The 15,139-nt window shown below is 40.3% G+C and overlaps 3 protein-coding genes across 7 annotated transcripts in view; 2 read left to right on the top strand and 1 right to left on the bottom strand.

The window, feature by feature from the left end:
• ACYP2 (acylphosphatase 2) overlaps positions 1-15,139 on the top strand; it is a 914,175-nt gene that overhangs the window by 388,067 nt on the left and 510,969 nt on the right. The gene's annotated exons all lie outside the window — the stretch shown is intronic.
• The window catches only part of ASB3 (ankyrin repeat and SOCS box containing 3), a 188,975-nt gene that overhangs the window by 123,288 nt on the left and 50,548 nt on the right, over positions 1-15,139 (bottom strand). The window contains exon 1 of one of the 4 annotated variants that reach the window (XM_050753756.1): positions 3,973-4,430. The exons of 1 other annotated variant lie outside the window; for it this stretch is intronic. In XM_050753756.1, coding sequence (XP_050609713.1) covers positions 3,973-4,013 — 41 coding nt within the window. In that variant the 5' untranslated portion in view covers positions 4,014-4,430. Of the gene's footprint in view, positions 1-3,298; positions 3,495-3,972; positions 4,431-15,139 lie in introns of those variants that run through there. 2 more of the 4 variants (XM_050753757.1, XM_050753758.1) reach the window with 2 other exon arrangements.
• ERLEC1 (endoplasmic reticulum lectin 1) overlaps positions 2,747-15,139 on the top strand; it is a 33,909-nt gene continuing 21,516 nt past the window's right edge. Inside the window, exons 1-5 of one of the 2 annotated variants that reach the window (XM_050753762.1) lie at positions 2,747-3,113; positions 11,147-11,251; positions 12,735-12,815; positions 14,313-14,390; positions 14,527-14,590. In XM_050753762.1, the coding sequence (XP_050609719.1) occupies positions 11,189-11,251; positions 12,735-12,815; positions 14,313-14,390; positions 14,527-14,590 (286 nt within the window). In that variant the 5' untranslated portion in view covers positions 2,747-3,113; positions 11,147-11,188. Of the gene's footprint in view, positions 3,114-3,580; positions 3,860-11,146; positions 11,252-12,734; positions 12,816-14,312; positions 14,391-14,526; positions 14,591-15,139 lie in introns of those variants that run through there. The other variant, XM_050753760.1, reaches the window with a different exon arrangement.

The raw sequence follows: 15,139 nt of genomic DNA, 5'->3' as shown, positions 1-15,139 counted from the left end.
CACTCTGATAAAATATCACAGAACCAATGATAAAGAAAACAGTCTAATAAAATCTTCCAGAGAAAAAAGTATGATACCTGCAAAAGAAAGACACAGCATTAGACTTGTCATCAGATACACTAGACGCTAAAAAGCAACAAAATGTCTTCAAAGTTTTGAAGAAAACAAAATGATTGTGGACTAAGTCTATTCCCAAGCTATCATTAAATGAGCAGGAAAGGTAAAGGCATTTTCAGACATATGAAGCCTGTGGAAATTAAATTACCTGTTTAATCCTTTCTGAAAAAAATTGCTTGAAATTAGTTTTACCCCAACAAGGTGGGAAAAAAATCTGTGACAAATGAGGACATGGAATACATAAAGCAGTAGACCTAACCCAGGCATGACACAAAGAAATCTCAGAAAACAGGTATACAACTGACTTGGAAAGCAGCTAGTCTAAATTACACGTGTGAGAGCTGGAAAGATAGCTTCAGGAGCAAAATGAATTTATTTTAGCAAATATAGTGCCATTATTAGGAAGCTAATAGGATACCTTAATTGGCAGAGGTAGAATTACATTTTTTCCCTGCAGATGCAATCATACTTACTGGTTTTATAGTGAATGATGATTGCATAATTATAATATGGCAAATAGTTGATAGGTTTTCAATGTTTAAGAATCAACCTATAAATAAAGCATAGAAGACTTGTATTGATTGATGTCTTATGGCTCCTTAAAATGTATAAAACCCAAGTGTAGCACGACCACTTTGGGCACATGCTGTCAGGACCTCCTGAGGCTGTGTCAATGACATGTCCTTAACCTTGGCAAAATAAACTTCTAAATTGGTTGACACTTGTCTCAGCTACTTTTTTGTTTTCAGCCTCTATTACCTTCCTGAGGCTGCTGTAACAAATTACCACAAACTGAGCAGCTTAGACAACATAAATTGATTCTCTCACAATTCTAGAAACTGGAGGTCAGAAATCAAGACGTCAGCAGGGCTATTCTCTCTGAAAGCTCTAGAGAAGGATTCTTCCTTGCCTCTTCCTAGCTTGTGGTGATTACTGGCAATCTTTAGCGTTCCTTGGTTTACAGACACATGCTCCAATCTCTGCCTCCTCCTTCATGGCATGGCATTCTCCTTGTGTCTCCATCTGTATCCAAATTTCCCGCTTCTTATAAAGATACCAGTCATTGGATTAGGGCCTCCTTCGATTCAGTATGACCTCATCCTTACTTGAATTACATTTGCAAAGACCCTATCCCAACTAAGTTCACTCTCACAGGTTCTAGGGGATAGGACTTAAACATATCTTTTTGGGGAACACAATTAAACCCACAATACCCCCTATAATCAATTTTCCACACAGCAGCCAGAATGATCTTCACAAATGCACATCGCGTCCCGTCCACTCTCCTGCCTACAGAGCTGTGTCTCCCTGGCCTCTTTCTGCTTCTCAAACTTCTACCACCTTCCTCTTACACTCCAGCCACACCGGCCTTCTTTCTATCACTCCAACACATCAAGCTCATTCCTGCCTCAGGGCCTCTGCCTGGAAATCTGTCTGGCTCCCTTCTCATCATTCAAGTCACAGCTCAGATGTCACTTCCTCACAGAAGTCTCCTCTGCCCTACGTACTAAAAGCAACACATCCCACGGGTATTCTCTTTCACATAACCCTAGTTTCTTCGCAGCACTTACCAATACCAGAAATTATTTTACTTAAGTCCCCTCTTACTTAAATATCAGCTGTATTGAACACAGATTCAATCACTATAGTTCTAAATGCTAAAACAGGACGTCACAGAAATTTTTCATTTTTATTTAGTCAAGTACATCTCTTTTCCTTCATGACTTAAGACTAGTGCTTAGTACAGAATAAATGCTAAAAAAAAAAAAAAAAAAAAAAAAAAAAAAGGAAGTTACCTGTTATTACTACTGTAATAGTTTGCAATCATTTGTTTGTACAATCTCCCTGGCTAGACTGAGACCGAAGACAGAAACCCATTTATTTGCCATTTTACCAATCCCAGTGGAGCCGGGCACAGTGGCTCAGGCCTGTAATCCCAGCACTTTGGAAGGCCGAGGAGGGCGGATCACCCGAGGTCAGGAGTTCAAGACCAGCCTGGCTAACAGGGTGAAACCCTGTCTCTACTAAAAATACAAAAATTAGGGTGTGGTGGCACGCACCTGTAATCTCAACTACTGGGAAGGTTGAGAAAAAGGAAAATCCCTTGAACTCGGGAGGCGGAGGTTGCAGTGAGCCGAGATTACGCCCACTCCAGCCTGGGTGACGGAGCGAGACTCTGTCTCAAAACAAACAAACAAACAACAACAAAAATCCCAGTAATCTGGAACATATTAAGCATTAATAAGAAGTGCTGAATATAATTAGCGAATAACAATTCTGAACAAAGTTATTTTCTTTGAGACCATGGATTCCTTATGTTAAAAATAAATTTTTACAGATAGAAAATGGGACTGTTCTTCCTGCTTTCGGATTTGGTTCAAATCTGAGGAAGTGGGGGCAACCAGTCTTTAACAGATCTAGCAAGACTGTCGAGCTTTTCCAACCTCGCAGGAAGAGAATGGTAATTGCTCTAAAGCCAACACAGTATGTCCATCACATTGGAGATCAAAACAGACAACGGCATTTTTTTCTGAAGAGGGGGAGGGGAAACCAAAAGTTTTTGTTTAATTTGGGGATGCAGTCAGATGTGACTTAGTTTATAACGACACATTCATCTGGCGCTGAACCTCACATAAGGAATCTTATCGGCTTCCTTGATAAAACAACATCCCAACACTTTAATCTAGAGACGGAGGACCCCACTTGGGGTAAAAAATGTAGGGCTGTATGTAATGTCTAGCTGTCCATTCCACGAGAGTCTCCCACCATGCCAAATTCGGAGGCTCGCGGTATTCTACCGGGAGATGGCGGGCTACCTCACCCCAGGTTTCCCCTAACACAGAGTTGCAGTCGCTGAACAAACTGCCCTGCGTTAGTCAGAAGCTGTGAAGTAACGAGACGGCCACGGTGTACAGCAGAAGAGGTGCAGGGAAGCTTCAGGCGGGAAAGACAAATGCCAAACGCGGAGAAAAAGAAGAAAAGCTGCGAGAAGGCAGGTCAGTCAGGAACACCGCCATTTCTCATAACTCATGCTACTTTGAATTTTCTCATCTAAGGACCGCACCCGCACTGTTCACACTGTCTTCTTCCCACTCTCACTCCGTATGGGCCAAACCTCTACCTGCCCACTGGAGAGCAGCACGAGTGGCTTCAGGAAGCGGCTGCCGCCTCCGAGACTCACCGGCCTGCCGTGCTGCCACTTCTACACCGAAATGGCCGGTCCGAGACCGCGTCTCCAGATGCGGCGTCCCAGAAGGTCCCCGCTTTCGAGCCCCACCGCGATGTTGCAGCGGTCCGAAAACGAGAGACGCTCAGCCGACGTCCCGGCCCCCGTAGGCGGACGGCTCCGCGACCCCCGGCCCCGGATGTTGATATGTCGTCTGCCCCGGAAACGGCGACAAGAAGCTCAAGGGGGCGGAGGCGGTGTTACCGGGCTCTCCGGAAGGAGACGTGGCGGCGGTTGGGCCGGGGCTACCCGGGCCCTTTATAGTCCCGCCGCCTCCTCCTCCACCTCCTCCTCCTCCTCTCCTCCTAGAGCAGAGGAGGTTGTGGAAGTGGCTGGAAAAAGCGGTGGCGGAGGATGGAGGAAGGAGGAGGCGGCGTACGGAGTCTGGTCCCGGGCGGGCCGGTGTTACTGGTCCTCTGCGGCCTCCTGGAGGCGTCTCGCGGCGGCCTAGCCCTCCCTCAACTCAGCGATGACATCCCTTTCCGAGTCAATTGGCCCGGCACCGAGTTCTCTCTGGTCAGTGCCCTCACTAACCCCGCAGCCACCCCTCCTCCTGATACTAAGGGTTCGGCCTCTTCCCTCGGTTTTCTTTGCTTTTTCTCCCTAAGACCTTCTCTGCAGACTCTTACCTTCTCCAAGCCAAAGCTGCTTTTATGTCGCGTTCATTCATTCATTCGTTCTCACGTTATGTGGAGGCGTCCCCCTTGCTGAGCATTAGGGATCCAGCGATCACCTGCTCTCTACCTTTTTAATTCTGTCGCACTAGACCTTGCTTCCGAACACTCCCACCCTGCAGAAGCAGCTTTCGTAGAGTAACGTCAGGTGCACTTACTCATCTTCCTTTTGGAAAATTAACTGTGGCTCTTTCTCCACCAGCAGACTTCTTTCCTTCAGTATTACACGGCACGCTGCCCACACCACAGTACTTCAGACTCGAGTTCCCTCTCTCGTATTCGTTCTCCCTCTGTTGTATACACACACGAACATACGCAAACGCACAGCTCCAAGGGAATCTTTTCCTTTCAGAGTTGTTTCTGAGAGGGCTGTTTGGCTTGTGAGATGTTAACGACCCTTTATGCAGAATATGCTTTACAGTTTTCATGTATTACGACTGCTATTTGAGTCCCCAGAACATGAGCTTCTATGTTGTTTTCCTATAGTGAAGAACATATTTATAACCTCGCGGAAATGAAAATTCAGTCTCGGGGGAGTGGACCGCTGAAAAGTCTTCCTGTCCACGTGTACCTACTGCAGGCCCATACAAATTGTACTCTTATGACACTTACCATGTAATAATTAACTCATTTATTTCAAATTGAAGTCCCGGAAAAAGCAAATTTTTTTTTTAACTTTTTATTCCAATTACCTTCAAGCGTTCAACTTGCAATACTTTATTATATTCTTTTATTACGATATTATTGAAACAGTAAGTGATACTATGATGTCAAAACAAGATGTATCAAGTTAATGGATGTTATGATTACCAGATAGCTTTCTATTTGCAAATGTTAGGGGTTTTTTGGTTTGGTTTGGGTTGGGTTGGGTGTTTTTGTTTTTGTTTTTTGAGACAGGGTCTCAGTCTGTTGCCCATCCTGAAGTGCAGTGGCACGGTCACCACTGGCTGCAGCCTCGACCTCCTGGGCTCAAGAGATCCTCCTGCCTCAGCTTCCCAGTAGCTGGGACTACAGGGAAACCCCATCACCCCTGGCTAATTTTTTTTTTTTTCCCTAAAGTCAGAGTCTTGAACTCCTGGGCTCAAGCAATCCTCCTGCCTCAGCCTCCCAAAGTACTGGGATTACATATGTGAATCAAATGTTAAGTTTTTTTGCTTATTTTTCACATCTGGTTTGCTTCTCCAGCCTTTGTTCTCCCATTCTGGTTGTTCAATGGCTTCTGAATTTATCTAGGTAAACATTTTTCTGGGAAGTCAAATTTCTCTTTGTATTGCCACGAAATATTGCTATATTAAAATGCCTATGCACAATTTTGTTATGAATCAGATATAACTTTAGCAAGCTTGGATGAGAATACTTTAATCTCTGTTATTGTATCCAAAGAGCACACTTGGAGTGAATATGGCAGATGTTTGAAGAATTATGTCATTAAAATTTTTTACTCTTGCACCTGTGGTTTTTTTTAAATTTAAAAAAACTTGCTGATACATAGCCCTGAAAACTTAATTGCCTATAAGTGAGCGATTAAAACTAGCATTTTTAGAGGTCACTACCAAATTGTCATTCCATTTTCTTTCAGTCTTAGCATATGCTACACCAACCTTTCACGTATCTAACAATTTTATTTCAAAAAAAATTCTTTGGCTAGGCGTGGTGGCTCACTCACGCCTGTAATCCCAGCAGTTTGGGGGGCCGAGGCAGGCGGATCATAAGGTCAGGAGTTCAAGACAAACCTGACCAACATGGTGAAACCCTGTCTCTACTAAAAACACAAAAATTAGCTGGGTGTGGTGGTGCACACCAGTAATCCCAGCTAGTTGGGAGGCTGAGGCAGGAGAATCGCTTAAACCCAGGAGGCGGAGGTTGCAGTGAGCCAAGATCGCACCACTGCACTCCAGCCTGGGTGACAGAGTGAGACTCCATCTCAAAAAAAAAAAAAAAAAAAAAATTCTTTTTTAAAGGCTGGAGTGCAGTAGGTATTTATAGGCATGATTATGCTCACTACAGCCTCGAACTCCTGGACTCAAGCGATCCTCCTGCCTCAGCCTCTGGAGCAGCAAGGACTACAGGTGGTCACCATTGCATCTGGCTTTTTTTTCTTTAAGTCTGCGTTAGTTTGAGAAAAATTAGAGATACTGTTCTATGAATTGGCACAAGGCCTATGTCCTTTATGTAAAAATAAGCCACAATAGTCATTATCATTGGCATTTTTTTTTTTTTTAATATTTCTATAATCTTAAGGCTTCCCTTTGCTGGTACATTTAACTGAAACTACTGGCTGGGCACAGTGGCTCACGCCTATAATCCCAGCACTTTAGGAGGCTGAGCTGGGTGGATCACTTGAGGCCAGATGTTTGAGACTAGCCTAGGCAACATGGCAAAACCCTGTCTCTACTGCAAATGAAAAAATTAGCCCATCATGGTGGCACATGCCTGTAGTTCCAGCTACTTGGTATGCTGAGGCAGGAGAGTTGCTTGAACCTTGGAGGCAGAAGTTGCAGTGATCCAAGATCGTGCCACTGCACTCCATCCTGGGCAACAGAGAAGGAGTCTGTCTCAAAAAGAAAGAAAAAGAAACTACTGCCCTCCTCACCTGGCACTGCCATTTTTTTAATGGGCCAGTTGGTTGGACATTTGTGTGTGTTTGTGACAGAGTCTCGCTCTGTCATTCAGGCTAGAGTACAATGGTGCCATCTCAGCTCACTACAACTTCTGCCTCCCAAGTTCAAGCGATTCTCATGCCTCAGCCTCCCCGGTAGCTGGGATTGTAGGCATTCGCTACCACACCCATCTAATTTTTTTTGTATTTTTAGTAGAGATGGGGTTTCACCATTTTGGCCAGGCTGGTCTCAAACTCCTGACCTCAAGTGATCCGCCCACCTCGGCCTCCCAAAGTGCTGGGATTACAGGCGTGAGCCACCGTGCCTGGCCGCTGGTTGGACATTTGTACCTAATATGCAGCTGTATGAAATAGGATAAGGTCCTTTGTCTGTCTACTATCTGAAATTGGAAGAGACTGGATTAGAAGATCTGAATTTTTTAAGCTTTAAAATTACCTTATTTAAATCATCTTCCCATTCAGATATATTGAAACAATATATAATCACTTACAATCTTGCTTTCAGATTTGCTTAGAAAAAGTATTAAGCACCAAAACTGTAAAATGGGGGTTGTTTGTGTTTTGGTAGAGATAGTTTCCCTATGTTGCTCATGCTGGTTTCAAACTCCTGGTCACAACTATCCTCTGGTCTCAGCCTCTTAAAGCACTGGGATTACAGGCATGAGCCATCTCACCTGAACAAAAAATTTGTGAATTTTTTAATGTGTACATTAACTAGTTAATAATTATGATATTCTTTGCTTATTGATGTTTAGCATTGTTTTGTTTTTGTGTATATATTTTCCTTCTGAAGTATCACCTCTGTCATTATGTTCAATTATTCATCACTTTATAGAGTTCATAGATTTCACCAAATTAAACCACGAATCAGTCTAATTTTCTGTCTACTTCTGTTGTGGATGTAGAATATATTTTACTCAGATTTTACCAAGCACTACTCTTTGACCAACTCCATGGTTTATAGCATGTTTATAGCATTGACAGGTTCTATCGACAGGTGTATTTTATAGCCTCTACCATTATAGAAGTTCTCTCATCCTCTAACCTTCTTAATTCCTCCAGACCCACGTCAAACATTAGGAATTCCTCTCATGCCAAGATATTTTTAAAGTTCCTTAACTTTTAAAGTACCCCAGCTCCTCTGATTAGTTTCATTATATTAAAGTTTGACTTTATATCAAATCTCTAATAAAATTTGACTTTATGTCAAATCGCTGATTTCCTCTTCCACTGAGAATACCTTGTTATATAAAAAAAGTTTTTTATACTATCTAATTCTGTACATTCTGAGTTTATTATATTTTGTTTTCTTAAAGTAAGAACCTGTTTTACAAAATCAGAATCCTGATTTTAGTAGATCAAAATTTTTAGAAAAATCACAAAAGATTAACTTTTTCTCCGTAATTGCTGTTACCAAAAAGTAAAGTTTGCTAAAAATATGTTTTGTGGTCCCAATAAGTGACTCAATATTTCAGCAAAGAGTTTTCAGATAGAATTGCTATTTGGCCTATTTTATTGGGAAAGCAGCCTTTCCTAAACTAATGAAAGACAATTATTTGCATCAAGAATTGTCTTCCCTTTTTTGCTGTGGTTCCAAACAAGCATTTTCTTTTTACATGGTAAGCATTTTGGAGACCATTTTGAAAGGAATTACAAATGTTATGTCTTATAGCAAATCGTTGGCACAATTGAATGTTTCTAAGAAATTCTTTGTAAGTTTAGCTTTGCAACTCTTACTTTCAAATCTCTTTGATTCCCTCATCATCTATAATGCTCTTTTTTTTTTTTTTAAAAGAGAGACGGGGTCTCAGTAAGTTGCCCAGACTGGACTCAAACTCTTGGGCTCAAGCAATTCTCCCGCCTCAGCCTCCTGAGTAGCTGAGACACACCTGACTTACAGTGGCCTTTTAAACAAGTGTCCTTGGCCACAATTCAAGTCTACATAGTAATCTAGAAAACATTTGTAAAAGCTCATTCAAATATGTTAAAATATTTAAGAGCTTACAGAATATGGAGCCAATCTGTTTGAATTCTCTGGCCTCTGCTACCTCTAGTTTTTTTAACCTTGGACAAATTGTTTAAGCCCTGGACCTTAGTATATGTTTCTGTAAAAATGAGTGTAATGCTTGTTTGAGGATTAATGAGTTAATGAATGTAAAACACTTAAAAACAGTACTGTCCTAGAACTAATACAGCTAGTACTTACTGCTTTGTTTTGTTTTGTTGTCTTGCGGAAAATGCTGTAATTTGCATTTGTGTTTAGGATTACATTGGTGCCAAGTAGTGCTGGTTTTATTATAGTTAAGAGTTGTTAGGCCAGGGCAGTGGCTCATGCCTGTAATACGAACACCCTGGGAGACAGAGGCTGCCAGATGGCTTGAGCCTAGGAGTTTGAGACCTACCTGGGCAACAGGACAAAACCCCATCTCTACAGAAAAATTACCGAGGCATGGTGGCACGTACCTGTAGTCCCAGCTACTAGGGAGGCTGAGATGGGAGGATCGCCTGAGTCCAGGAGGTCAGGCTACAGTGAGCTTTGATCATGCCACTACACTCAGCCTAGGTTAGTGAGAGACCCTGTCTCAAAAAAAAAAAAAAAAAAGTTATTATTAAATTGAGAATAGAACAAAAGTCCTTAATAAGAAGAGGTTCTCCTTGCCAGGAATAGCTAAATAGTACCATAGTTGCACAGTACCATAAGAGGAAAGTGAAGAGATAATTGAATTATCTTAGAACATGTATCATAAAACACAAACATTTCTGCCTTAGTAAAACAAGTATCACATTTTCTATCAGAGAGCAGAGATTTGTTTTTACTAAAATAATATCAGTTGTATTAATTGAAGTGTTTATTTGAATTCTGTTGATTCATACTAACCAATGTGAATTTGTTTGGTTTCATATTGTAAAAAGCTTTAAGGATAATTTTGTCAATATATGCCAGAAGTCAGCAAACTACAGCCATGGTGCTGTCCCACCATGTATTTCTATAAATAAGGTTCTATTAGTACATCATCATCCCTATTTGTTTACCTACTGTTTGTGTACTTTGGTTGCTAGAGTGGCAGAGGCGCAACAGAGACCATATGGCTCACAAACCCTAAAATATTTACTCTCTGGCCCTTTACAAAAGTTTGCTGACCCCTGATATATACTAAGAAAAAGTTAAGTCGCCCAGGTGCGGTGGCTCACGCCTGTAATCCCAACACTTTGGGAGGCCGAGGCGGGCGGATCACGAGGTCGGGGTCGAGACCATCTTGGCTAACACGGTGAAACCCCGTCTCTACTAAAAATAGAAAAAATCAGCCGGGCGTGGTGGTAGGTGCCTGTAGTCCCAGCTACTTGGGAGGGTGAGGCAGGGGAATGGCGTGAACCCGGGGGATGGAGCTTGCAGTGAGCCAAGATTGCGCCGCTGCACTCCAGCCTGGGAGACAGAGCAAGACTCCACCTCAAAAAAAAAATTAAAATAATAATAATAATAATAATAATAATAAAGTCAAGTCAACACAGATGATTGTAGTAATTTGCTTTTAAAAGGAATTTATTTGTGGATAAATTCATACATTCTCCAAATATGAAAAATACTGTATTACATTACTTTCATGTCCCATGCAACAGAACTGAGAGTACTATATATTTGTAAAGTGCTGTGGATTCATATATAGATGGTAATTGCTAGTAGCAGTAATAAGTGTTCAGTGATGGTGTATCTATGAACATTCATTGCCACCTCTTAGTGCCTTTTTTTCTTTTCTTTTCCTTTTGTTTTGTTTTGTTTTGTTTTGTTTTGTAACAGGGTCTTGCCACGTTGCTCAGGCTGATCTTGAACTCCTGGGCTAAAGCAGTCCTCCCACCTCAACCTCCCAAGTATAATCACTATTTTAGTTTCAATCTATTGCATTCCTCCTTTTTTTCTTTATACTCCAAACATTATTTTGTTCATTTATTTTCCTATTATGACACCAGAATAAAGCTTATTACCTTCATTTTGTAATTAATATGTTGATGAAGCCACAAAAAAGAATGAAAGCACGTCCTTTGCAACAACATGGATGCAGCTTGGAGGTCATTATCTTAAGTGAATTAAGACAGAAACTGAAAACCAAATACCGTATATTTTCATTTATAAGTAGAGGCTAAGCGTTGAATACACACTCAAAGACAAGAACAATAAACACCGGAGATTCCAAAAGACAGGAGAGAGGAAAGGGTGACAAACTACTTACCAAGTACTGGGGTACTATGTTCAATACTTGGGCGACAGGAATATTAGAAGCTCAGACTTCATCATCATGCAATATATCCATGTAACAGACCTGCACATGGACCCTCCTGAATCTAAAATTTTTATTAATGTATGTAGCATATTTTCCCTCCCTTTAAAATAATCATATGTTGAAATGTTAAATTAGTTTAAAGAATCTTTTTTTCCAGCTAGGACTGAAGTTATTCAATGTGATACAATTTCACAGAGAAGAACGTAATGTATATTTTTTGTTCTATTTGCAGCCCACAACTGGAGTTTTGTATAAAGAAGATAATTATGTCATCATGACAACTGCACATAAAGAAAAATATAAATGCATACTTCCCCTTGTGACAAGTGGGGATGAGGTAAGTTTTTATAGATATATCGATAATCCTGTCACCAAAAATATTTATGTAAAACATTGTAACTACATACTTTGAAGTAAAATTGAATAACAGATTTCTCAATAAGACTGTTTTAGCATAAAAGTATTAATTGGTTTTAATATTCCTGAATTCTTTGATTTTGCAGTTTATCTTGGAAAAATTAGCAACCAAATTTTTTTTTTTTTTTTTTTTTTGAGACGAAGTCTTATTCTGTCGCCAGACTGGAGGGCAGTGGCATGATCTTGACTCACTGCAACCTCCGCCTCCCAGGTTCAAGCAGTTCTCCTGCCTCAGCCTTCCGAGTAGCTGGGATTACAGGTGCACGCTACCACACCCAGCTAATTTCTGTATTTTTAGTAGAGACAGGGTTTCACCATGTTGGCCAGGATGGTCTGGATCTCTTGACCTCGTGATCCACCCATCTCAGCCTCCCAAAGTGCTGGGATTACAGACGTGAGACACCATGCCCAGCTGCAACCAATTTTTAATGGTTTGAATAAAAATCTAACTCCACACTTGCTTTCTTTGTAGACATTAGAGTTTTAAAGCAAGATATAATTTTTAAATGTATATGTGACTTTCAAAATAAAGAATTGTTTATAAGTAAGTCTGTAGGTACCCCATGCTTTCTCATTACCTTAGCTCATGCCCTTATCTTCCTCCTGAAATGCCCTAACTGCCTCTTATCCATCCTTCAAGGCAATGACTTCTTTCAAGATGAAACAGGAGAGGCAGCATGGTAAAATGGAAAGGACACCAGCCTAGGAGCCAGGAGGCTGAGGTATAGGCTATAGTTAGCTGTGGAACAAATTTGAAACTCACTTCCTCCACTCAATAAATTTATTAAGCCAATTTAATAATATTTTCATGATCTGGAAAACAGAAATATTAAACTCAGTGCTTTATTGGGTTTTGTTCAGATTTGAAATCTAAGACCACTATTTTAAGTCTCCTTGAGACACACACACACACACACATACACACACACACACACGGCATTCAAATCTGAAATGTAAAAATATGTAGAAAACTGAAAAGTACCTTAAAACTTTCCAATATATTCTGTAAGATTCAACTATTCTAAGGCTTTCATATCTAAGAATTTGTTTGGGTAAAAGCATTTAAAAATTCTGAAATAAGTTTATAAGAATTGTTCAGGAAACTGATACTTAAAAACCTTTTTTTCCTTCCATTCTTGCCTTGTGAAAAACAAAAATACATTTTAAAAGACCTTTTTTTAAAGAAAGAATGAACTCTATGAAAGATTATTTTATGGCTCCATATTTTGTACTTCAGTTCATTTGAAAGCAGTGGCATACCTTAGGATGTTGTTAAACATTTTGACTTTTTTTCTCTTTTATTTCTAAGCATTTGTGATTTGAGTAATGAGTTAATACCCGAACAGCAAAGTTGGGTGAAATTCTAGAAAGACTGTAAGTATTAAACTCCAATTCTTTCTTAGGAAGAAGAAAAGGATTATAAAGGCCCTAATCCAAGAGAACTTTTGGAACCACTATTTAAACAAAGCAGTTGTTCCTACAGAGTATGTATTTTATGTTTACTTGATGACTAGAAAATGATTACCAACAGCCAACAGACCTTTGAAAATACCGTTTCTTCTTTATTATGTTGTATCAGGTTTTTTTTAACTATTGTTATAGGTTTAGGGTTACACGTGCAGGATTGTTACATAGGTAAACTGCATGTCACAGGAGTTTGGTGTACGGACTATTTAGTCACCTAGGTAATGAGTATAGTACCTGATGGGTTGCTTTTTTTTGTTTTTGTTTTTGTTTTTATCCTCTCCCTCCTCCCATTCTCTAACTTCAAGAATGCCCCAAGTCTGTTATTCCCCTCTTTGTGTCCGTGTGTTCTCATTTTTTAGCTCTCACTTATAAATGAGTATTTGGTTCTCTGTTCCTGTTGTATCAGATGTTAAGTTAGGTATAAATCTGAGTTCTTTTTGTTTTTTTTGCTTTTTTCTTTTAGAGAAAAGGTCTCATTCTGTCACCCAGGCTGGAGTATAGTGGCATGATCACGACTAGCTGCAGCCCCAACCTCCCATGCTCAAGCTGTTCTCCCACCTCAGACTCCCCAGTAGCTGAGCACCACCATGCCCTGCTAATTTTTGTGTTCTTTTGTAGAGACGAGGTTTTTCACAGTGTTGCCCAGACTAGTCTCAAACTCCTGAACTCAAGCCATCCACCCACCTCAGCCTTTCAAAGTGCTAGAATTACAGGCATGAGCCAGTGTGTCTGGCTAGTTGTTTCTTAATAACATCTTACTCATTTCAATTCCTGTCTAGTGTGTGCAGCAGATACCAAATAATACCAATAACAAATCATATCATTTAGCAAGCTGTTTTGAATGTTTTTCAGTTGAAACTAAAGTTTTCTGCCTTTTTTTTTTTTTTTTTTTTTTTTTTAATGAGACAGAGTCTAGCTCTGTCACCCATGCAGCCCATGCTGGAGTGCAGTGGCACGATCTCAGCTCACCGCAGCCTCTGCCTCCCAAGTTCAAGTGATTCTGCCTCAGCTTCCCAGTAGCTAGGATTACATGCACGTGCTACTACACCCCCCTAATTTTTTCGTGTTTTTTAGTAGAGATGGGGTTTTGCCATGTTCGCCAGGCTGGTCTCGAACTCCTGGCCTCAGGTGATCCGCCCACCTTGGCCTCCCAAAGTGCTGGGATTACAGGCGTGAGCCACTACACCCGGCCAAAAGTATATAAGAGAATTTTAATTTAAAATGCTAATTTTTATTTTTTAAGCTATGTAGAAAATTATCCCTAAGCCAGGTAATTATTACAGACCCCAAGTGTATTCTAGACCTATTTACTTCACAGAATTCTCACACAGAGCTAGTGAAAATAATGAATAGACTTCAGAAATTTCACATTTTTCTGAGGCATAATTGTAAGTGTCATTTAATGAAAGCTTACTCCGAAATCTTAGGGGAAATCTCAGCTGCTTCAAATATCAAAAAGTAATTCAGCTGAGTTATGTGGCTTTTGTATATTGAAACATATCCGTCTTTCTTAGATTGAGTCTTATTGGACTTATGAAGTATGTCACGGAAAACACATTCGGCAGTACCATGAAGAGAAAGAAACTGGTCAGGTGTGTTTTTCTTCAAAATATTATGAAACATTATAAGATGAGAACTTGAATAATGAGATTGATAGTTTTAAAGTTGTATCCTTAAAAATGTCTTTGCAAAATACTTAGTATATTTTTATTTTACTTTTCAATATAGAAAATAAATATTCACGAGTACTACCTTGGGAATATGTTGGCCAAGAACCTTCTATTTGAAAAAGGTTGGTGTCTACCCAGTGATTTGACAGTAATGCTGGAATTTGGTTTAAAATATATGTTCAAATTGGAATTTAAGAGTTTTTTTTTTGGACAGTCTGTGAATTTTAAAATACTGAAATAGGTTTCTGAACTGTCCCTTGCAAAACTTTTGAAGAAGTCTTTGTTTTCACCTTTTTTTTTTTTTTTTTTTTTTTGAGACAGAGTCTCTCTTTGTCACCCAGACTGGAGTGCAGTGGCATGAACATAGCTCATTGCAGCCTCGACCTCCTGGGCTCAAGTGATCTTCCTGCCTCAGCCTCCCAAGTAGCTGGGACCACGGGCACATGCCACCATGCCCACTAATTTTTGTATTTGTTGTAGAGATGGAATCTCGCCATGTTTCCCAGGCTGGTCTCAAACTCCTGGCTCAGGCGATCCACCCACCCCAACCTCCCCAAGTACTGGGATTGTATGCATGAGCATGAGTCACCATGCACAGCCTAAAAGCTTTACTAAAATAAGTAAGAAAAAAACATGTTTATCAAAGCAGAAAATAGTGAAAACAATGTCAG

Source organism: Macaca thibetana, chromosome 13 (assembly GCF_024542745.1).
Source record: "Macaca thibetana thibetana isolate TM-01 chromosome 13, ASM2454274v1, whole genome shotgun sequence".
NCBI lineage: Eukaryota > Metazoa > Chordata > Mammalia > Primates > Cercopithecidae > Macaca > Macaca thibetana.
This window is presented reverse-complemented; position numbering and strand designations above follow the sequence as displayed.